The sequence below is a fragment of the Liolophura sinensis genome, chromosome 9, assembly GCF_032854445.1.
Source record: "Liolophura sinensis isolate JHLJ2023 chromosome 9, CUHK_Ljap_v2, whole genome shotgun sequence".
NCBI classification, from domain to species: Eukaryota; Metazoa; Mollusca; class Polyplacophora; order Chitonida; family Chitonidae; genus Liolophura; species Liolophura sinensis.
In genome coordinates this window covers 6,219,643-6,243,107 of record NC_088303.1, presented here as the reverse complement: position 1 = coordinate 6,243,107, position 23,465 = coordinate 6,219,643, and the positions used below count along the sequence as shown (strand labels likewise).

General features: G+C 39.0%; 1 protein-coding gene across 1 annotated transcript in view; it reads right to left on the bottom strand.

The window, feature by feature from the left end:
- Window positions 1-12,532: 12,532 nt before the first annotated feature.
- Window positions 12,533-23,465, bottom strand: part of LOC135475060 (probable G-protein coupled receptor CG31760) — a 50,509-nt gene continuing 39,576 nt past the window's right edge. The window contains 11 exon segments of the mRNA XM_064754803.1: window positions 12,533-12,658; window positions 12,660-12,740; window positions 13,414-13,617; window positions 14,415-14,526; window positions 15,821-15,959; window positions 16,726-16,794; window positions 17,691-17,836; window positions 19,250-19,359; window positions 20,550-20,618; window positions 21,683-21,883; window positions 22,766-22,909. Of these exon segments, the coding sequence (XP_064610873.1) occupies window positions 12,533-12,658; window positions 12,660-12,740; window positions 13,414-13,617; window positions 14,415-14,526; window positions 15,821-15,959; window positions 16,726-16,794; window positions 17,691-17,836; window positions 19,250-19,359; window positions 20,550-20,618; window positions 21,683-21,883; window positions 22,766-22,909 (1,401 nt within the window).

Below are 23,465 nucleotides of genomic sequence, written 5' to 3'. Positions count from 1 at the left end.
GTGAGAATAACTCGTTATCATTTAACTGAGACACGAAATCGAAAGGTCTCTAACTTTTGGACCATCTTAAACATTTGATATCTCAGCACGCACGCCTTCCTGCCTCCCACCCCCCCCCCCACCCCCCACACCCCACGACGTAAACTCACTCCTTCGTCATTATTTTGCATAGTGCCCTGTAAACGAAACTAGGGAGCCATAAAAATACATCGCACCATGCTCATAATTGTGAGGTTATAGCTGTATTTAAACTTCTGTTGTAGCTCGAGTGGCTTTTTGTATGACATAAACCTTATCCACCGCTCTATTGGTCGCAAAAAAGAACAGAAGAACCCTTTAGTGTGTACTAAGTTCGTCTGTTTATTAGTTGATATAATGTTAGCATCCCATCCCTCGGTCCGCCCATTAAACGGTGGTAAAAGCCATTTACATGGGCCAATGTGAACTCCTACCTTTACCGACTGTCATTAGTGTAGGACGAACCTCTCAGAGTAAAGTGTGTAAACTCACATGGAATCCGCCTTTGTACAGCAATTTTTCTGATCTACCCGGCCTGACTTCAACAGTGTGGGTGTTTGGGACTCCATATCTTGTACTGTGAGCTAAATTTTTCAACTTCTTCTTTTTAGCATGTTCCCTTAACAGCTTTTAACAAATGTTATTACTGTTATCCTTTCGCGGAGCTCCATCGAAAAAAGCCTTGTAACATGGTATTGAGTGTTTAATGACAGGAAACATATCCGTTACTCAGGCAATAGGAAGAGCAATAACATTTCTAGTTCCATTATAGCTTAGAGTGAATAGGGCATATGATATCACCCCATGGAGATCGTCCATTTGCATATGATACAACTCAAAGCTACACATTTGGTACAAATCAGTATAGTTCATGTCTATATATTACACATATTGGGCGGCTGCAGACGGCACATATTACGGAGTTCGAGATTCCACATTTGTTAAAATTCAAGCTACTGTATGCATGTGGTATACTGGTCTGGAAACTGTATATATGCTACAGTTGGAGATTTAGCACTTGGTAAGCACAAATGGCCCAGTTAGCACAGAGTTACAGCCATACTTCAACAGAAGAACAGAAATCTCTTCAAACGAAGGATGTCTCTTATGATTAACTAGGACTATTATCCCAAGTAAGTGTCAACGTCAAATACTGAATGAGTTACACTCAAGCTATCCAGGAAAAGTACGCATGAAATCACTTGCACGTTAACATGTGTGGTGACGAACACTTAACAGAGACATTGCACATCTTGTGAAACAGTGTAACATTTGTCAAGACATTCAACCGAAGGCACCACAAGCTGAAGCAAATCCATGGAGATGGCATCTCAAAGCCATTGGGCTAGAATCCACATAGATTTTGCAGGGCCATTCATGGTGGAAAACTTCTTGATTGTAGTTGATGGCCATTCAAAATGACTTATAGTGATTCAGATGTCTTTAACAAATGCAGAAGGAAGTGTGGAGAAATTACGAACTGTCTTCTAAGAGCACAACGTTCCTAATGAGCTTGTGTCGGACAATGACCCTCAGTTTGTTTCTGAGTTGTTTTAGAACGTCTTGAGGATCAATAAGGTTCACAATATCCTGTCTCCACCATTCAATCCCAGCATAAATGATGCAGCAGAACGGTTTTTTCGGACATTCAAAGGAGCAGTGAAGCGTACACCAGCTGAATACTTCTTGATAGAAACCTTAAAACCAGACTTGACCCCATCAGACCAAATATTGGACAGCAAAAGACCCTCGAATCGTAGAAATAGGAGAGCCTGTTCTCGCAAGGGAATTCAGACAACGTAAGGAAAACTGGACCACGGGTATCGTTTTGAAAAAGCTCAGTCCTTGTATTTGCCTTATGCAGATAGGAAATCTGACATAGTCAGATTGACCAGCTAAGATCAGCAGATGGATCTCTGTTCACACCAGAATCACCAGATGTAACGGAAATGTCAACCCAACAACCACCAGGTGTATGAATGACAATACGTCCATTCATGCAGGATTTTCCCAACAGTGACCGGTAAATGACTAGTCAGCCTGTAGCAGATACCTCGTGTCAACAGACACCAACTTCGCCCGGTGTTTCCAAACCATCCAAGTTAGAATTGAAAGTGACACAACCGAGACGACCTCAGTGTTCTCGAGCACCGCCAACTTACCTGAAGGATTTTTGCACCAAGTGACGAAAGCTGTCCTAAACCTTTAATGTTGAACAGTACAGAGACCATATTCAGCGACATTTTGTGTTTAATTTGTAATGTTTCTTTCACAGTTTAATTGTATTTAAGCTTAATTTCATGAACATTGTAAAATACTCGTGGGTTGAAAAAAAGCATTTTAAACATTTGATGAAGATCACCAGAAGAGTAACTTTAACTGTTGTTTTCACGAAAAATCTTACATTATAATTAATAATGGTTATTATCGATAATTTGCATTGAATGTTTACTTTACTAGCTGAAAATTTCTTGTACCGCAGGTGTGTTGTGTAAATGACTTCTCCCAACTAATAATGACCGCTCCCTGACACTGGGATGTCAGGTATCAGATCCAGTTTGTGGAGTCACAAATTAAATGTTCCACACTAAAAGGAACTCTTTTGTTGAATTATTGCTGGACACAACAACGTCATGCAGTATTCATTGTCAGCCTCACACCATCACAATGTTCGAAAACATTACCTTAGTTCAACGGTAAGCTGATGTTACATATAATGACCTTTGCCTTTGATTTCCTGTCATAATCTGACATAATGAATCGAGGTGGTAGACTATGTAAGAGTAGCATCACTCTGTACCAGATATGCTAAAATCAAATCTTATATTTCCTCCATTACATCAACAACGACAACAATTTATGTAATGACAATTGAGCGAAAAAGCACGCTCTCTGCACGAACTCACACAAATATCTCAAGGCCTGAAAAATACTCCCACACTGACCTTTGCGGAATCGTATTTGTTGATCGATCTTTCGGGTTTGCTTGGCATGTCCATTAATCGCTGCGTATTTCCATGAGTGTCAAACGTGGGAAGTTCTGCCAGCATCCTGTGGATGTTCGTGAGTTATCCCTGGGCTCAGTCTGGTTTCCTCCCATTAAAAATACTGACCGCTGTCGTATAAGTGAAGTCTTCTTCAGTACGACGTAAAATACCAATCCAATAAATAAACAGATAAATAATAGAAAAGGCAACGAAGTCAACGAATGCCCGATCTCGCGTATTTTAGTGGAAAGGTGATGATTTCTTGAGTTCATCACAGGAAGACCAACTTTTGAAAGACAATCACGGGTAGACTAACCCCTGTTCTCTGTTCTGTTACTGGGTCTACACAGACGTGTTAGATTCGATATGAATTAAAAAGTCAAAAAAAAAAAACAATAACATAAGATTCATCAGTCAAAGAAAGAGCTGTACATAAAAATCACATTCAACCTGATGGGTTGGCCTTATTCCACACTGACCGCTCTGAATGGTTGAATCAACAACCAGTGTTAAGGCGTCCTAACGTCGTGAGATGTTTTTATAACGCTGAACACTGCATTCAAATTTTCCAAAAGCAGTTGTACATACAGAGCATTATAGACTATGAAACTGTATATATAACTGTTCAATACATTAAGTTAAACTGACTATAGAGGGAGAAATGGTGATACTGCACAATACTTTCCTCCTCGTTTATTCTTATTCAAATATTCACGTTTGGATCTCCGTGATCGAGTACTTAGTGTGCCAAAGCAGCACCATGGCTCAGGAACACCTCACCAGCGCCATCGCCATATGTTCAAGTTCATGGTGATTATTCCCCGGTTTTAAGTGGAAAAGACTCACAAGAATGTTTCGCCTCACAGCGATCGCTTGGAGTAAAATGTACCTGGCAAAGCTCATTCTTTAAAGTCGCAACCAAATATGGCACACTGCAATAATACACCGTGGTGATGTTTTCGAAATTATATTGAATACGAAGCCTTTCAAAGTATGTCTCAAAGTAACTATGAAATTATCAGCGCCAAAACATAAACTATGGAACAAAAATTATTTATTTTTTATCTCTTTTACAAAACGGAGCAGCGAGCCTCAATTATAAATCAACCTATGCTGTGAATGACTTACATGTAAACCTGGATACGCCTGCATTGCTTTCAGGGGAGGTCACTTAGATATGACTTTGCTGCGTGGGGTTGTCTCCCATATTACGCAGGCACTGGAGCTACAGTGCTCCTGTAATAAAAGTTTCAGTATGAAAATCATGCTTAAGACTCACCTTATGTCCAAATGATGAAAAGGTTGTAGCAGTTGACACCCTCGATTAATACTATATCATACAGCAATGTGACATACAAACACAAAATCCTACAAGCTTGCCATTTGTTGTTTGTGAATCAATTGATGTCAGACCTCAAATGCTTTCGTCACTGTAGGCGCAAAGCAACATCTGGATAATGGAATTTTGTTTCCATATGATTTTGCCTTGACATGTTTGCTGTTGTAATAAAAAGATGGGTGTATTAAGTGAATTCACATTCAAGCATGCAGTCAGTCTATGTACATATATAGTACAATGTTTCTGTCATGTTATGGTCATTACAGTTTATCAGTAAATCCAAGACACTCGCAACTTGAAAATGGTTGTGGGGTTCTCCAAACTCTGTCATGTTTTCTTCCACTATAATGCCAGCCACCATCGTTATAGGTGAAATGTATACCAATCAAATAAATAAATAAAATAATACATTCACCTAATGTATAATGTTTTGTTCTCGCAGTGTATTTTATATTGTATTTCTGTATAAAGCGGCATTCAGCTGGTGAACTGGCACTAGGCTTGTATTTGCCAAGCTACTTACGACTGAAGTCATGAATTGGAAGAACTTCAGAAGTCAAACTCACAACACGAAAGAGCTCGAACTGTTAATTCATTGCTCCTAGCGCAGAACATTTTAGTTGTAGCTGTGGTCGCAAGTTTGACTTCAGCCTTAAGACGTTTGTGATAATTACGGGTCCTGGTCCCTTCCCATTCTCCTAATGTCATTAAGCATATACATGAACTGTTAAAATAAAATGGTAACTGAGGGAAATTGACAAGTGGCCGGGTTTCACTGGCTAACGTCTGACCATTTGACAACTATCACACTGTCGTCATGCATGGTTTTGGTTTTACTTGCTATGCTGTTATAGCAAGTAAAATGTAGAATGTAGCCGTTCTTTAAATATCTTAATTGTTTCAAACACAGTTAGCTGAAACTAAGAGTCTTGTAAGCAGCATTAAAACCAGATAGAACATGCAGTTAACGGCATGTACAATGTAAGAAAACTACTTCCTTTATGAGAAAGTCACACGTAGATATAGAATTGACAGACGAAACGGTAATGACAGCACGGTAACTGGCAAATACTGGCAAGTTCTTCATGGCAACAGTAAAAACATCCAACTGCTTCTCCTGTGTTGTAAGAATGTAACTATAGCCGTATTTCCCGTATGGCAATTCATACCAATGGCAATGTCGAACATAGCCTTCGCGGTTGTCGACTTCGTACCTCCTTTTTCCTTCCACAAGTGCTCTGTGATTGATTTGACGCTTACAGGGTGTTACATTTGGAAATAACCTTACTCACAGATACGCTAATGGATTTGCGATACTTATACATGACACCTCGCCTGACATAAAGCCGTGGAGTCTACATGCGATCATATAGGACATGGGAAAGTAGTCCGAAGTTAACTCTCCAGACCATCAGATGATCTATAACCTCAACATTTACTGAATTGAAAAACTTCAAACTGAATGGATAGGCTGTTTCATTTATATTTTATTTATTCCTTTATTTGATTAGTGTTTTACGTCATACTCAAGAATATTTCACTTATACAACGGCGTCCAGCATTACGGTGAGAGGAAACCGGGCAGAGCCCGGGGGAAGACCCACAACCATCCGCAGGTAGCTGACAGACCTTCCCATGTACAGCCGGAAAGGAAGCCACCATGATCTAGACTTGAACTCACAGCGACCGAATTGGTGAGAGGCTCTCGGGTCATTACGCTGCGCTAGCGCGCTAACCAACGTTTTTTTTTATATATTCGATTGGTGTTATACAACCTTTCAAATTATACATCGTCCGAAACGTATACATACCATACTGGTGGCTTGTTTGGCTGAGGCCTCTTTGTTCCGTGCCGGCTTCCTCCACTCGTGAACATTAGCAGCGATATGTATTATGTAAAATGTTTTGAAACACGCCTCAAAACCTTTTTGCTTAAGCTTAAGTCTGTACTCAATCACACATAGTAATTAATTCCGTTTCCATTAATTTATCCCTTAATTTATTGATTCGTCTACTGATCTGATTCGAACAGTACTCCACATCGTATGACAGCAATGAAGTTCTAGGTTAACTCTCTCTCTCACTACACATGAGTTTGTATGCAAGTATATTGTTATGTGCACGACTGCCGTCAGTTTCTAAATTTAGCCTGCCACTGTTTACATATGCTAAGTTCAGCGCCTGCTGTCTGCCTCTACCTTAGAATATTCCAGAATGCGCTCAGTCCGGTGCCTGTTTGTTTACATCAAGTGTTCAGGAATTTTCTTATTCTAGACAATTCCACCAGGCTATATAAGACCTATGAAAGCAGGTCAAACGGGGAGAACAGAGAACGGAGAACGGAGAGAACAGAGAACGAAGAAAGGAGAATCATTGAGAGCTTGGATGCTTTCGCTGTGTATTACCTTAGTAGGCCATTTGTGCTGAATTTTGGTGTCTTTCTAGCCTCTGGCTTTGTTATATCCTATCTCCACCAAGCACTTGTTCAGTCTGAACTTGTATGTTTAATTTGTGCTCTTGTATACACAGTGCTTATTAGTACACAGACCCTGTCTGTGGAATTTTGTGTATATTTCGTCATACACTCAGATATACTGTGGATTTTCCCACTTGTGAATTTGCCTCTGAGCATTTATGCCTGTGTGGTATATATATTGTGGAATATATGCGTCCGTTTGGACTTGACACCGTAAGTACTTTAGCATTTGTATAGATACTGCTATCCTTTCTTGTTAAACTTAAGTACTAGTAGTACTTAGTATTTGTATAAGTCTTATTATCTGTTCTTGTTAAGCTAATAAATTGTTGTAAAATAAAATCTGCTGGTTTTGGTTACTATTTTGTGCGGCTAAACTGTCGTGTATTTCGAACAAGCCATCATCTCTTTATAATACAGACAGTTTGGGTCGTAACAATATATACAGATATCAGGGTGTATAGTTGCATCCAACTTACCTGTATGTAGCTCTAAGAAGCTGTAAAATCTAAAGCTGACCAGAGGAAGAACCAGAAAATAGTAAGTGAAGAAAATCGAATACAGTAAGCGGCTATGGCCTTCAACAAAATACAAGATGGTATAAAGATCTAGAGCACATGTATTAAAGCATAAAACGCGCTTTCCAGAGCTTGAATTTATTAAGCACTTTAACACTTAATATGTACTTAAAACGCCAAACTCAGAACACGGAATAAGTCAAGTTGTGGCTAGTAGACTGTCTTGGGGTTAAGTGCATGTACTGATTTTAAAGTTCACAGAGCAAAACATTCAGTTGTGTAGCTTTGTGTGAAATTTTGAGACGTCTTAAGACGTGTGATAAAAATGAGCCTTGGATTTTACCAGAATTGGCTAATCCTGTCAGATTATCAAACCCTCATGTTTTCCCCTCACATTCATTCCTTTCACCGCACATCCAAATAAATAAAACGACAGTGATCATTCTTTAGAAAAAGACACTTATGCCAGAAATTGAAAAAGCTACGCCGGCGTTATAGAGTAAGGTTACTGTATAGCGGACGTTCACTAAATCGATGTTGACTTAAAACCTGATCCTATTTCGTGGCAAAGCCGCTATCCTGATCAGTGTTGTCGTTACATATAAACAGTTAGCCGCTTCTTTTGTCGCTGCCATCTTCCGACAAGAACTCGGAGTTATTCTCTTCAATAACATATCAACAGGATTACTTGATTGAACAAGGCGTGGAGTTATTTTTTATGTCTCCTGTGTAACCCTTTGTCCACGATATATGCTTTTTACAGGAAATCGTAACTGATGAGTACGATAACTCAAATAGGTGTACACGATTGTAAGAGATGTCCATGCATTTGTCCATCGACGTTTGAAATGGCCTATGTCACTGACATTTGAGATATTATATCATCAAAGCCGCTGAAGAAAATTCTCACCATTTTTTGAACGATTTTCGTAGTTATGTAAGTTACTGCGTTGTTTAGATTGGATTGTGTGACAAATTCGCGGTGTAAACATTGTTAGGATGTTTTTGGCAAAAACATCGTTTTACTTGACACATCCTTGACTACTAATATTGAGATAAGCAGTGATGATCTATACGTGACGTGCTGTTGTACTCTATCTAAGATTATAGAAGACTGTTTGGATGATGCTAGAATGGATTCTGTTGCTTCAACAGATTATTCTGTTAAATATAGCATACACATCACATCAGTTCAACGTAAAGTTTGTACCAGACTACGAGGATTATATACTGAATATGACACAGTATTATGTTACAATAACGAAATACATTCCAGGATCACTCAACCAACAGAATTTGCGTAATGTTGCCCACCGTGGTATAAGTGAAATAACCTTGAGTACGACGTATAAAAACCCCAAATAAATAAAACAACAGACTTGGCGTTAAAGTTAACAGGATACTTTTTGAGTGTAGCCGTCACAATCGATATACCAGCAGTTGATTTTAGCAGATTTAAATGCCTTTGCCTTAGACAGAGCCGTGTTGTTTAACCCTAAGGTAATGTTAGAGACCTGATGCCACTGCTGCTATAGTTCGATGTACCCCCAAGCTGTTCCAGTCGCTCCAGTCAACACACGTCAATCTAAGGCAGTTTCCAGGTGAAATTCTCTGTTACCTTGCCATTTTGATCAATCAAGCTTTCCGGTAGTCAAGGTAAATAACACGCCACTTTACTCTGTACATTGTATGACGGTATGACCATGATGGAGCCTTTGATCTAGCCGTCAAGAGTAAACGCTGTCACGCAATAAGAGGCCATTAACCCAGCCAATGCATGCGCTTGTCTTTCAAACCGTACAGAGACGAACCACCGTCTCTTAACGGCATTTCAATCTCATTAATATCGTCATTGTCTTTTGAAACTTTGACAAATATCACACGCTCTAGTCGGCATGAAGCTAGATATCAGGTTATGTTACTTCTAAGGACCACTGTTTGCCTTAGTAATAATTATTTTGAACAAAAAAAAGAAAGACTGGTGTCTTCGCCATGATATTTCAGTGACGACAGAGCTTTGACAACCTGGGCTCGCCCTGCCATAGGAAGACACAATATATGTACACACACTTATCACTCCTCATCGTCATGTGACTGAAAAATTGTTAAGTACGACGTTATACCCCAAGCTTACATACATACTTCAAAAGGTTATACGACAATGTCGATGGGAGGAACTGAAATGCTAGCGGTAAACCAGCGACTTTAGTCGAGTTGCTGGCGAACGTTCCCACATGGTTACATACAGATGTGCACGCTCTACTGATAAACTACAAATGATCCTGCAGGCTGCTGATGTTTGTGGGTTTCCCCCGGCCTGTGCCCTGTTCTGTCCTACAATAATGCTGGGCGCCGTCGAATAAATGAAATAGTTCCGACTACGGCGTATAACACCAACAAAATAAATAAACATGTGTCTCTGCTACAAAGGTAATCTGCACATTTCCTGTTCAAAGCAAATCTGAATTGACCCCACACCTCTGATGGCATAACGTCGCCTGGAACTTGGCTATAGCTTGCAGACATTATTGTGTGGTGGGTCGTCAGCGATTCGGTTATCAACTGTACAGAGATAAAAAAATGTTAAAGATGAAAACTATCCTTTTGGGTATCGCAAGATTTCTGTCATTTGTAAAAGATCGTCAGCTCTACGCACTGTCAACATCAATGTGTAGAGCTTGTCGTGTTACGTGTCACTGACTAAAGACTAATTTTACCAGTGTGTATGAGAAACAGACTAGAGTTTATAGTTTGTACGAGTTCTTCCAACATGTGGATGGCAGTTTCCCTACAGCGAATGAATAACCCAAATTGTGCTTTGGTTATAATTAGTTTGCAACACAGTGTACGCGAATACTTGTACATTTATTTATTTATTTGACAGGTGTTTTACGCTGTCCTCAAGAATATTTCACTTAAATGACGCTGGCCAGTATTATGGTGGGAGAAAACCGGACTTAGCCCGGGGGAAACCCGAGACCATCCGCATGTTGCTGGCAGGCCTCCCCACGTACGGCCGGAGAGAAGCCAGCATGAGCTGGACTTGAGCTCCTGGGTCATTAAGCTGCGCTAGCGCGCCAACCAACTGAACACCGCCTCCCCCCCCCCGCTCCACATGTATATCCATACTGCACATGTTTACATATTGTGAATACAGAAGTCTGACAATCTGCGCGTGTTAAGAACACCTGATGTGACGTCATTGGTCACGATATTGTCGGAATCTGATGTTTCAGTGTACTTACCAAGGTTGAAAACAAGCGGAAATTAGTAACAGGTGCGACATCCCCTATATAAATATCGTCTTGAACTCAGGCCCCTCGCTGCGTCAACGAGTTATATCTAAAAATATGAAGCCCATAGGATGGGAGGTCAAAAAGCTGACCAAACAACAAAGAAAGCAACCGACTGTAAGAGATTACAGTCATAGGTTTTACTGATATTTGCCCACCACGAAAACCTCACAATTTACTGGAATTAGCTAAATCCACAACATGATAACAAACAACAAACTCCCATGTCTCGTTTCACCTTCATATAATAACAAAGTTGAGCCAGTCTATGTGATAACGTATACAACACGACCTAGGCTCATTTGAAACTATACCTTTAATGGGCTAGAAAAATATCATTTTTCAAAAAGAGGGGTGTAACAAAGGTTTATTTACAAGAAAAATTCAAACCAATGAGTTAGTTTGTAGTGAGCCGATTTTGGGAAAAGTGCGAAACAAATATTTTGGCTAGTATATTTGCAGATTAATCTCTCATCACGCTGTTTTACGTGTTTTTGTTGTTGTTGTTATTTTTTTTGCGATATTTTTATTCAGCCAAAAGCATTAAACATGGACACAAAGTTAAATTAACACATTATTAACAAAAACCAATATTGCACATGCGCAAAGTAGTGACATATTCACAGATTGTGTTGGGATATATCCATAGAATATACTCTGATATGTTCACAGATTGTGTTGGGATATATCCATAGAATATACTCTGACATATTTAAAGAAAGTACCCTGGCTTATACACAGAATGTAGTTTTAAGCAAATCTACACTACTTCATTTCACCACAAACGCCCTTATCAGGTACATTTTGCTCCTTCATATATGTAACACTTTAACAAATTGTTTGAACGAAATAGCACTGAATACAAAACAATCCTTGAGTTAGCAAAAACGCCACTATAGGCCAATCTTTTCAAATAACAAAGTTCTCACTGTTGACATTTAATTTCAGTGTCGATGACTCTTGCGACTTTTGCACAATTCAACAAAAAGACATGATGATGACATCGACGAGGCTCAAAGAAATAAATATGGAAATAATCCATAAACGGGCGTTGAGAACCTTGTTTACAACGTACAACAACAAGTTATATATCTGCATTTCTTATTCAAAGAACAAATCAATCCCAATGAATGAGTAAACTACATACTTGTGAGCACTCTGTGACGCCCACATATTAAGAGCCGCTCCTGCGTACATGACTATTTGAAGCATATTATCGATGATTTCAACAATGTAGAAAGGCATACATTTGGTTCTTCCAGATTCGCAGGAATCGGGCGATTCCCTGTGTCATTTCACAACAGTTTGGTTGTTTGTTTCTCGGCACATAAAACAGACATGGGAATGACTTATATGTTGTGCAAATGTTGACGATCCACTACTTACAGAACTGAGGAGTATACTGGGTGGTGGGTCATGTCCATTTATATCCTTCCAGTGTACTCCTCATTAACAACTACGTCTTGAAGATTAAAAGTTCCACAGCCATTGAGAGCATGCATTTTGGAGTTATCTCTGGAAAGACTTAGTTTTGGCAATTCCGTGATCTTTCCAGCTTTGACATCTTGGTAAATATATAAAAGAAAAACAAAAATTCAAGAACAATTTAAGCACCTAGTGCACTATTTGTACCGAAGCGGATACAGTGAACTACGTACAAAGCCCGACATGAAGGAAAACTGTGCGGCAAAATGCCGACAGCATATAATTCACGATGTGCAAAAAAACAAAAAAAAAAACAAAGTGCATAGTGAATAGAAAACTTGTCCAGATGGTGGTCTACCGTCTATGCATGGCGTCCTCAGAACAATGTCCAGAAATCAACGAACATTGAAAGTGAATTTTTTTGTTCTACTTAATGTAAAGCAGCTATCCAAGCAAAGACGAAAAAAGGTCTTCCGTTATACGCTGGTGGCCTCGTGAAAATTGTCTAAATTGATGACTACACGTTTGCCATTAAGGTTTGGGGAGGAGGGAGCGGAGTCCGGTAAATCATCTCTTGCCGCTTCTGTCATAGCGGATAGTTTTATGCTGCAGATGGGGATTGCCTATTTTCATATTTCGTTGTTTTAACACTTCGAGCTGCGTATACAAACGACGAAACTCCTCCTGCAAATAATAAAAGAAACAGGTATCGGGTGAGAATTTCAAGGAACTTGAACAAATGATTTAATAAATGTAATCATACATCAGGGCTGCCTCTGTAACCCATTCATTAATTGACCCGTGCATGCATCCTTCCACTCATCTATCATTTTGTCCAGTCATTCTTCAGTGTATCCACCCATCCACTATATTCTTTCATTTACTCATTCATACATCCTTCGTGTGTCAGTCACCTGTAGATATTTGCATACACCTCAGTTCAACGTAATATATATGATACCCACAGGCCATTTACCTGTATAATTGATTGAACAAATCATTTGTGCAAATCTCATAGTTTTATCACCTTTAACTTTTGTGTAAACGTTTTCACATAGATCGGTTACATGTACAGTTCATATCAAAGAGAGATCGGTTTTAGATCAGGTACCTGTATAATAGTTTACGCATCGGTTAGTTACCTTTATAACTCTTTGTATATCGATCAGTTACCCGTATAACTGTATATATAGAGCAGTCACCTGGATAATAGTTTACTCATCGGTCTGTTTCCTGTATAACAGTTTGCGTATGAATCAGTTACCTGGATAATAGTTTACGCATGAATCAGTTACCTATACAACAGTTTACCCACCGGTCAGTTTACGGTGTAACAATTTACGCATGGGCCAGATACCTGTATAATAGTTTGCACATCTTTCTCCATAACAGAGTCGTACTCTGGCGGCGAGTCCACCCTGTCTCCCACGGTCGCCTGGTTGCCACTGTTCGTCACGGTGGTCAGGACAGTGGGTGAGTATTTATGGCGTGAGCCTCGACTGCTCACCATGGTGGTATGGGTGGGCTGCTCACGGCCCCTGTATTTAAATACTATATACGCCTGTAATAAGAAGAAGCCCACGAGCTGTAATATCACGCATGTGAAGGTATATGTATACAAAGAGTTCATCAACTAGGCAAAATGTTAACAACAAAAAATGTACATAATAACGCAACAAACTTATATCAGAGATTTTTCCTGCTTTATGTACAGGCAGCACTTCCTGAGATATATCAGACGTAGTTTTAATTATTCTCAGCTCAGTATCCAGAAATACAGACCTACACTCTTACATTCACAACCCGAATCTCAATATTTCTGAAATGTGCCGTTCTCAACATGTCAAAGCTGTACGCTACAAAGCAGCTTTCCTTTATCCTACAGTAATTATGACTTCCTATCATTCGTGATTAATTAAGACCAAAACGTCACAATTAACACAAATATACCTGGCGCATCGACGGCAAGCCAAACTTCGCTCCGCCATTTTCGATTCGAGTCGGCAGCACTCCGCATTATCAGTCAAAGTTAAATTTGTGGAACGTTTGGAGAAGCCAGAAAAAATGTACTCTGTAAAAGGGGCGATTGCCAACTTGTTTGGCTGTCTTAGTTTTAAGTGTTGTTGCATTAATGAGCATAATTATCTATAAGCAACTATTTTGAACAAAGAACATGATCTTAATTTTAGTAAGATTTTGCCGTAGAGATGGAGTCAGGTAATTCAACAACGGCGGTTTGTGAAGTTCGGATGCTGTCCGAGAGGTTACGTAGATTAAATTTGTGCTAAAACAATTTTCTGATCTTAATTATGATGAAGTGATTTAGCAGATCATTGATGTTTTGCCTGTGGCACTCACCTTACTCCCGAAGAGAAAAGCTAATGTGACCCCAGTGGTCAGCTGGGTGTGTATAAACTGAACAACATACAGTAGGTCTGGATTGGAGGGAAATGGATGCTGAAGGAATACCCTGAAACAAACCCAACAGAGAAAATACTAATACTTTTTTCATGTTTGATATTGGGTTTATGGCATAGGAAAAAGCAATAGGTCTAAGTAAAACGAGGCCTGTCATCGGCTGAGGAAATCCGAGACAGAAGCAAATGTTGGAAATCATGATACATTTCTTTTATTTTAAAATAGGTACATGTTATTTCAAAAGAAGACAAAAATTATGCCAAAAATAGTTTTTATTTTTTTCATTAATGGAACTTATTTTAAAAATGGTCAGGTCTTCTATTAAAACTGTTTAATATTTTTAATGCTGGCACATTTTTCATAAGGAATTTTCCACCATACAACTTTGTTTTGCCACATTAGAAAACACCTAGAGAACGAGTCCTCAAAGAACTGAGCCAAAGAGGGCCTGTGGGAAATTTACACATATTTCTATTGACGTAACTGTATCATACATAAATGCAGTACATTTATTGTCATTCCTGAGAACGAATCTTAGTACACATTTTTAAAAGAAGTATTTGGTTGGAAATCATACTTTTGTGTATACGGAAATTATTGTGTTTTACTGCAACACTGTAGGTCTACGGGGGCTGTTTTATGTAAGTTTCGATTATTATGCAAACAGACTCCGTTGATTTATAACCCTTCACTGGAATGTCATGGAAGTATTTAAAGAAAACAAAAATTAAGGATGCTCTACACGAAGTCAGTTTTTGATGCATGGCGCCAAGTGTATTTTTGCTTTAGAACCCTGGCTCAACAGTGGCTTAAGACGGAATCATTAATTAATTACACAGTTGTTGCCATGCCAGTCACGTGAAGCTTAAATATGCAGCTAAAATCTTGTAAACAAATTAAACCCAGGCGATGGAGACATACTAAGCCCATCTGTGACGGTTCGAGATGACGACTGCAGTTAGAATATATCACACACTGTTACTGTAGTGACGTTCGCCAGTAATATGGACAGATCAGCCATCGTCAGGAGTGTGAAAGTGGGGGCGAAATTTACAGGCATTCAAGCTTGTTGGGAAATGTGCTCAGATATTGGTATCGTTGAAACCTGTTCTGTGAGGAGTACGGAATTGTCTCAAAATATCGTATGGGAGAGTCTGGAAATATCATAGCTATTGAAACCTGCACTTTACGGAAGTGTATCGGAAAATTTTAACTGATAAAAGCTAGACAGGTTTTTAAAAAAACATGAATAACAAGAGAAAAGGACTAGTAATAAAGGGAAGAGAAGGAATCGATGTTAAGAGAACGACAACATCCATCTACAGAAACAAGTACAGTATACTCACATGGAAACATTTAAGAAAATGGCCAGAACTGTTTCGTTGTATATTGCCCAACTGATAAACCGGCTTTCATTGAATTCGGAAGGCGCTTTTCTCACAACAATACACAGCCGGACTCCCCACAACAGGAACAACAACTCAACTGCAACATGAAACAAAACTACCATAGTACAAATTGACAGAATCTGAAGATCAGGGGGCGGGCCAAGCAACACAAAAACGCTTTCAGCGTTACATGCAACGTAATAACTACGATAACGTCTAGACGTCTAGGTAATTACATATAGAAACAAACTAGACAGAATTCAAGATGGTTTATTTTAATGGAGATTTATGCGCAATCACAACAAAATGTGATAAATACATGTACTATTAAATCATTATTTTTTTATACTTCGATAAATTTTCTATAATATACCTGTTACAATACGTATGAATTTATCTTTAAGGTAAGCTAATACGTAAGCTTAACATCAAAGTTGATTTATTCTCCTTTGTGTAGTTAGGGCAGACTATCAGACAAACAATATGCTCTCCGTGTTGAACACACATAATCTGCTGGTAAAGTAAATTTCGAGCCCCTTCTCTAAAAGTTTGCCTAATAAACTCACTGAAAGGTGTTGTCATAATGTCAGTGAGGTCCAAGCAAGTTTGATGTGGACGAGCAGCTGACGATACTGATGTCGAAGAGGAGTAAACCACACTGAAGTTGATGGGGATAAGTAATATTGATGTTGATGAAGACTAAGCGATACTGATGTCGACGAGGAGTAAATAATACTGATGTCGATGAGGAGTAAGCAATATCCATTGAAGAGAAAGTAATACTGATGTTAAGGAGGAGTAAGCAATATTGATGCTGATGAGGAATAGTCAATAATCGTCGATGACGAGTAAGCAATACTAACCTATGGCAGCAGAATGATCCCACCAATCGGACGAACACTGAAATGTTTTCAGTCCGCTAGTGTGTTTTCCTGTCATAAAAGGAAAGATAGATATACATATTATTTATGTATATTATACATGTCACGACGAGAAACCGCTTCCCGGTGTTAGCAAATTGTCCCAATGGTAAGGATTTGAAGCATTCAAAAATTTACATCCGGTACATGAGAAGGTGAGTGCCGTTTAGCAAATTGTGATTTGACATAATACTTCGCCATTTTGTAATTAAACGTTTCAGCTTTTATACCCTTATTTGTCCCCAGGGTAAAACACGGAGTGTGCGACAGATATGCTAGAAGCAGAAACCGTCCTCACTAGGTAATATTAACTGGAAAGTTTGTCATAATCGGTAGTTATACTGTTATCTTTTAACGTAATGCTAATATGAAGCAGACCGACAAGAAGTCATAAGAATAAACGCGAGGAATCTGACAATCCATCTGGTTTAAACTTGCACTCGATCCGTGACTCGGAAATGGATCCAAGCACATAATATAATTGTCCAATAGCCGTGGTGTGAGCGATGAACCATGGAAGAATTGCAGCAAGTCAACAAATGATGCGAGTGTGAAATGTTTATTTATTTATTTGATTGATAGATTTGTATTTTACGCTGTACTCAATATCATTTCATTTCATGGTGGATTGAAAATGTTTGAGGCAAACCCCACATATCTATAAGACTGCTGGAGCGTGAGATGTGGAAAAGAGTTCAGATCGGCAGACGTCATTAAGAAAGTGGTTAAAGTAACAGTATTATCATTATATGGAACTTACATTTTCTGAAAATGGCCTAAAAATACTCGTGCTTAAAATAAGCCGAGATTGTTTTGGAACCAACAAGTTCGAATCTAAACCCTTCTGCCAACACACCTCCATATTAAGAGATGTTTCTAGGGTTACATATTCTATTGGAGAATGTTACCTTCTACAACTTTGGGCCGGCCGGCGACCATTCTGGCGGTGAGGAATCCGGCGAATAGCAGGACAACGATGATTAATCTTTTAATGAGATCATAATCGGATATTTTTACTCTCTGAGCTGACCGCACACGGAATACCACGGATATCCTAAAACGAAGATGACGTTTCAGATTAGAGAAATATCATGAACTGTCATGTTGATTTGCCATTTAAAGTGCTCATAAAATATAAAACAACGTATCCCTCAAATAGAACTGTGTCTAAACATTTACTAGAATATATTAGATGTATTTTTAGGGTTTTTGTTTTCTTGCAAAGGAATGACAACGAAAAGGTATTATTTTCTGAGGTGGGTTTTAGATCGCATTTATAAAGTTTCTTTACATTTTCCTGAGTGCCTGAAAATCCATTAAATAGTGATTCTAAGATAGTGGGATGTTGTGGCAACTCCAGCACATGGCGTAGAACAACACATAGTTCAATATTTCAGTTTTATTTACACCACCGTTTAAACCATGTATCGTCCTCCGTCATTTTTTGGAGTTGCCACAAATTTTTATTTTGTGAAGCTTTTAAGTAAAAATGGAAATGATGTTACGATAGTTTTCAGAGAAGGTAATTATTTGTTTTATTTCACGCAAGAAACTAAAAGGAAGTCATTATGACAAAAGTGTTGTGACGTCAAATATGTATCAATTGGATGTGGTTAGGAAAAAGCAACCATATATTAACCTATTTTAATGCTTCTGATATCGCAGCAAAGATTTACAAAATTAAACAAATAAATGAAAACAGTGATGTGTACAGGTATAAAGGGTGGGTTACACGACGCTGAATTCGTCTCATCGTTTACGTTCGCTTCAAAGACTTCATTTAGCTTTCCATAATATACTTCATCTTTGGGTTATGCTAATTTGTAAGCTTAACTACAAAGCTCCTGCATTCTCTTGTAGTTGTGGCATACAACCTTTCGCCAGACTATTAGACAAGCAATATGCAATCACCGTGTGAACATACCGGTATTGTTTGATACACGAGGTAATTAATATAACTATAACTTAAGAAAACGTTAATGTCAAAGAGGATCATGGAATGAATCCGACAAAAAATGTCAGCGCAAGTCTTGGGGTGTCTTTGATTATCGACTACATTTCAAAGCGAAATGAGCACAATATTATACACGTACTTTAGCGAATAAGTGAATTTAAACATGGCCGATAATGAGGAATGGTGTGATTGTCGTTCATTTCCACAGTTGAGCTTTTACTCCTATACTGAAAGTGCCAATATGTACAGTTCTGTCTGTGAACCAAATGAATTCCATTTGTTTCTAGAAATAAAGACCGATAGGGTTGATGAATGACTCCCGAATTTTGGTCGATCAAGAGGGTGTCCGCCGCGAGATAGACCTAAGCTCTTGTCCTAGGGTAGGCAAGATAAACCGTTGTCATAGCAGTTCAAGAAACACAGGCGCTTTCAATTACTGGATCACCAAAATAGCACAACAAATGTACAATGTAACTGAAATCTGGCCATAGCACGGTGAAGACGTAAATTTACCTCCATGTTTTGAGCAACAAAGCGCCGTAAGAGATAGCAAATCCAATTTCTCTGAACCAAACCCGCATGCAGCAAATTGGCACACTGGCTTGGAAGTAGCTCACTATCAACTGGAAGGAAAAATCAAATCCATTTTCACAAACATTTGTCGACACTGGCATCTCTTGTTTCATATTTAAGGATTTATTTATTATTCTATCAAAATTATTTCTTCTCAAGTGAAAAGCTCTAACTTAGTTATTTTGAAATTTCAAAAGCAAAGTTCAAAGAAACAATGAAACCAATAGTTTACTCGTCTAAAGCAAAAAATAAAGTTTGTAGTATTTTCGTTTTATTTACACAAAAGCGTAACCCTGTGTACGGTGTGTCCTAATAACAGAATGCATATAATTGAATTATGAGAAGAAAAACAGACCCTGTAAATTATATCAGCTTAGAAATTATTGATAAACTGGCTCGAATCAGCCATATCCATTTCAGAACAGAGACTCAGATGACATGATGTCTCCAAGAATTGCCTGACAATTTCAATCATTACTGTCCCCATGGTTAAGCCTTCAAACAACCCTCCAAGGAGGGTATTTTGTTGGCAGATGAAACTTCTGACAATGTCAGCAAACTTGTGTCAACCGCAAGATGATGCTTCCGATTTGTTCTACTGGCGTATTTGACAGAAGAGCACAAGGATTTCCAGTCTTAGACAACGAGATGATTACAAGATTTACGACAACAATAAACGTCGTGTTGTTCCGACGAGCTTTATTGTCGGGAGTAAGCAAAGCTTTGCGGTGTCAGTCATGTCATTAGGTCCTTCCTGAAGATCCCCGTGGTACGATGGTAAATGCGGTACTACAGAGGAACAATCCATGGTTAATAACGTCTGATGTCATCAGCAGTGAAGACTTAGCCAGTCTTATGCGCTCGGAATAAGTAGACTTAAGTTAATAAAACCGAAGGTTTTTGTTGAATCCGACAGATTCGATTCCTTCAAGTCCAAGGCCTTTGACATTTGTCCCAATGGATTAAAAGCGGACCACAATCGCTTTTGAGGAAAACACGTCGTATATTGCTGAGATTATTTCTCCCAAGTAGTCAAACTGGCACACAGTACCCTGTACTGTATGTATGTGACACAGGTCCTGACCGCTTCTCACTCTCGTCCTGGTTAGCAAGAATCGACCACAATGTACTAATAGTAGTTTCGCCCGGCTTAACGCGGCCTGGATTACGCGGATTTGACAGTATAAAGTGGTCTATGTGGTAAAGCGTCCAGGAGCAGTTTGCTGCGGGTAACACTTACCGGTGTATACAGGAACAAGGCTCCCAGCAATATAATCCTCAACAGAACTGGACTGGCAGCCTTCAAGACCTGTTAACCAGAAAGTTTGCTATCATCGTGCACCAAGTACATGCATAGTTAATTCAGTTACCATACAGTAGAGAAATAAATAATTTTATAATTATCGTACGCGAAAGGAATAGGTCACTGATTTATCGTAAAGGGATACATAATTCCATAAATTACAGCATACATTACAGGAATTCTGAGTCAAGAGAGTACATAGTTCACCAGGTTATCGTACACCAGAGGGATACATAGTTGGCTGGGTTGTCGCACATCCGAGGGATACATTAGTTCATATATTTTGCTGATATATCGTACAGCAGGAGGTACTTCACTGGGTTATCGTGTAAGAAATGGATACTTAGTTAATACTGCGTTATCGTACATCTGAGGGATAGATATATTTACCTAGCTATATTATCGTAAATCAGATGGATATTATGTTAGCTGAGCTATCGTGCACTATGGATGTATATAAATGTAGTTTGCAGAGATATCGTACACCAGAGGGATACTATGTTAGCGGAGCTATCGTGCACAATACAGGTATGTACCTGTAGTTTACAGAATTATCGTATCCCAGAGGGATACTATGTTAGCTGAGATATCGTGCATCGTGGAGGTACGTAGGTTACCAAAAGTCTTCATTATCACATTATCACATAAAAAACTAAGAGCTTTGTCTAAAAATACCATCAATATAATGTACAATTAACCGTAAACATATTGTTTATCTTTACGTCTCTGTGGTACATATATTGGGTACCACGACATCTCTGCAGTGTACGGTGAACCATACATATATTGCGTACCTTGACATCTCTGTAGTGTACGGTGAACCATACATATATTGGGTACCTTGAGGTGTCTGTGGCGTACGGTGAACCATACATATATTGGGTACCTTGACGTGTTTGTAGTGTACTGTGAACCATGCATTTATTGGGCACCTTGACGTGTTTGGAGTGTACGGTGAACCATACATATATTGGGTACCTTGACGTGTCTGTGGTGTACGGTAAGGCATACATATATTGGGTACCTTTATGTGTCTGTAGTGTACGATGAACCATACATATAATGGGTACCTTGACGTCTCTGTAGTGAACGGTGAACCAGACCAGCATGGGGATCCAGCACATAATCAGCACGGAGACGCCCAGCAGAGAGCTTCGTAACACCCAATCCAGGTCGAGGATACACGGGCGTGGGTCTGTACAAGTCTCACACCCAGGGGCACATGGTAGACACTCAAAGCTTCCCTCTACCTCGTACTGATTTGAATCGCCCTGGAGATAAAGGGCAAGGAATTTTCGTCACCTTGTTGATTTTTCAAGTTATGAACCATTTAACCATATGCGGAATCCATATACCGTCATGTAGTTAGGTAAAATTGGTACGAATTGGCTCCCACTTCCTCTATACTCTGACTAAAGACTCGTCACCTACTGAGTGCACTGGCGGTTGCAGTATTATTACCTTTTATTAACGCCTGCTGATCAATTGAACTGTGTATTAAACTTGAACAAACGTTCAAACAAGCAAATACAGAGCCCGAAAGCTGCTTAAAAAGCCATTTTTGTTGTATGTTTTTCACACCTGACTAATGTGATGTTAGAATTAAAACGAGTGCAATAACAATTCATTCTCACATTTCGCAAACTTTCTTCTTTTTTTTTCCTTTTCTTTTCTTTTTTATGGAAAAATTTACCTTTAGCCAGCTTCTGTTGTTAACAGAATCTTAACTTTACGAGGAAAGCTGTAATTTTCGATAGAGTATTTCGTTTCATTCAGAGCTGGGGATGTAAACTGTGATGGTACAAGCAATGAATGGTGAGAGGTAATTAAGTAAATATACTCATGTCAAGGTTAACTGTGTGGTAATCATACAGTAGATGCTGTAATTTCACGTATTTCTCTCATGATCTCTCATCGAAGTCTACACTGTGGTACATGTAAGTGTACAATAAATGGAATAACTTTACTAGAGTATTCACCCAAATCTAGAAGTTGAGGTTTACTCCGTGGTAGATGTAAGTGTACAATAAATGGAGTAACTTTACTAGAGTATTTATCCACAACTAGATGTTGAGGTTTACTCTGTGGTACATGTAAGTGTACAATAAATGGAGTAACTTTACTAGAGTATTTATCCACAACTAGATGTTTACCCTCATCCACTTCTCGTACTCGTTTTCTATTTCCGTCCCATTATAGTACTTGTGCACGGCCTCCTCATCTGGGAAGTAAAACGAGTCTTTGCACACACATCTGTAGGAGCCTCGACGGAACCCCAGACCAGCGATCAGTTCACACTGCCGATAGAAATGACACGATGACAGATACAGTTCAATTGTTAAGATGAATGAGGAGACAATGAAGCATACTATTACAGAGTAGTATTGTTAAAGTCTGTACCACTCCAGATCACCTCGTGTGCTACATAAAAGTAGTAAGGGAAAAACACACAATTCAAAAAGTATTCAGAGTGTTTTGTGATTTCCAATTTCTGTGAGGAATTGCCCGGTACTTCGGAATAAATTCCTAATTGTTCACTAAGAAGAAGTAAACAAAATATAAGCAGACCATATGGCAATCAAATTAAACCTATGCATGGGTGGGGCGGGCACAAAATACACTGAGAATTTTGAAAGAAGGCTCAGTGGCACAGGTGTAGCTCCAAATGTTCAAGTTACCGGTGTAGACCTATCCGGTCATACTTATTTATTTTGGTGATTTTTTCGTTCTGAAGAAGAATTGGGGTGGGGGTAGGGTCCATTTTTTAGCGTGCTTGCGCAGCAAAATAGCTCAGGAGCATCTCACCAATTCGAAGTAATTCCAGTCGTACTTTTGAATGGTCGTGAGTTTCTC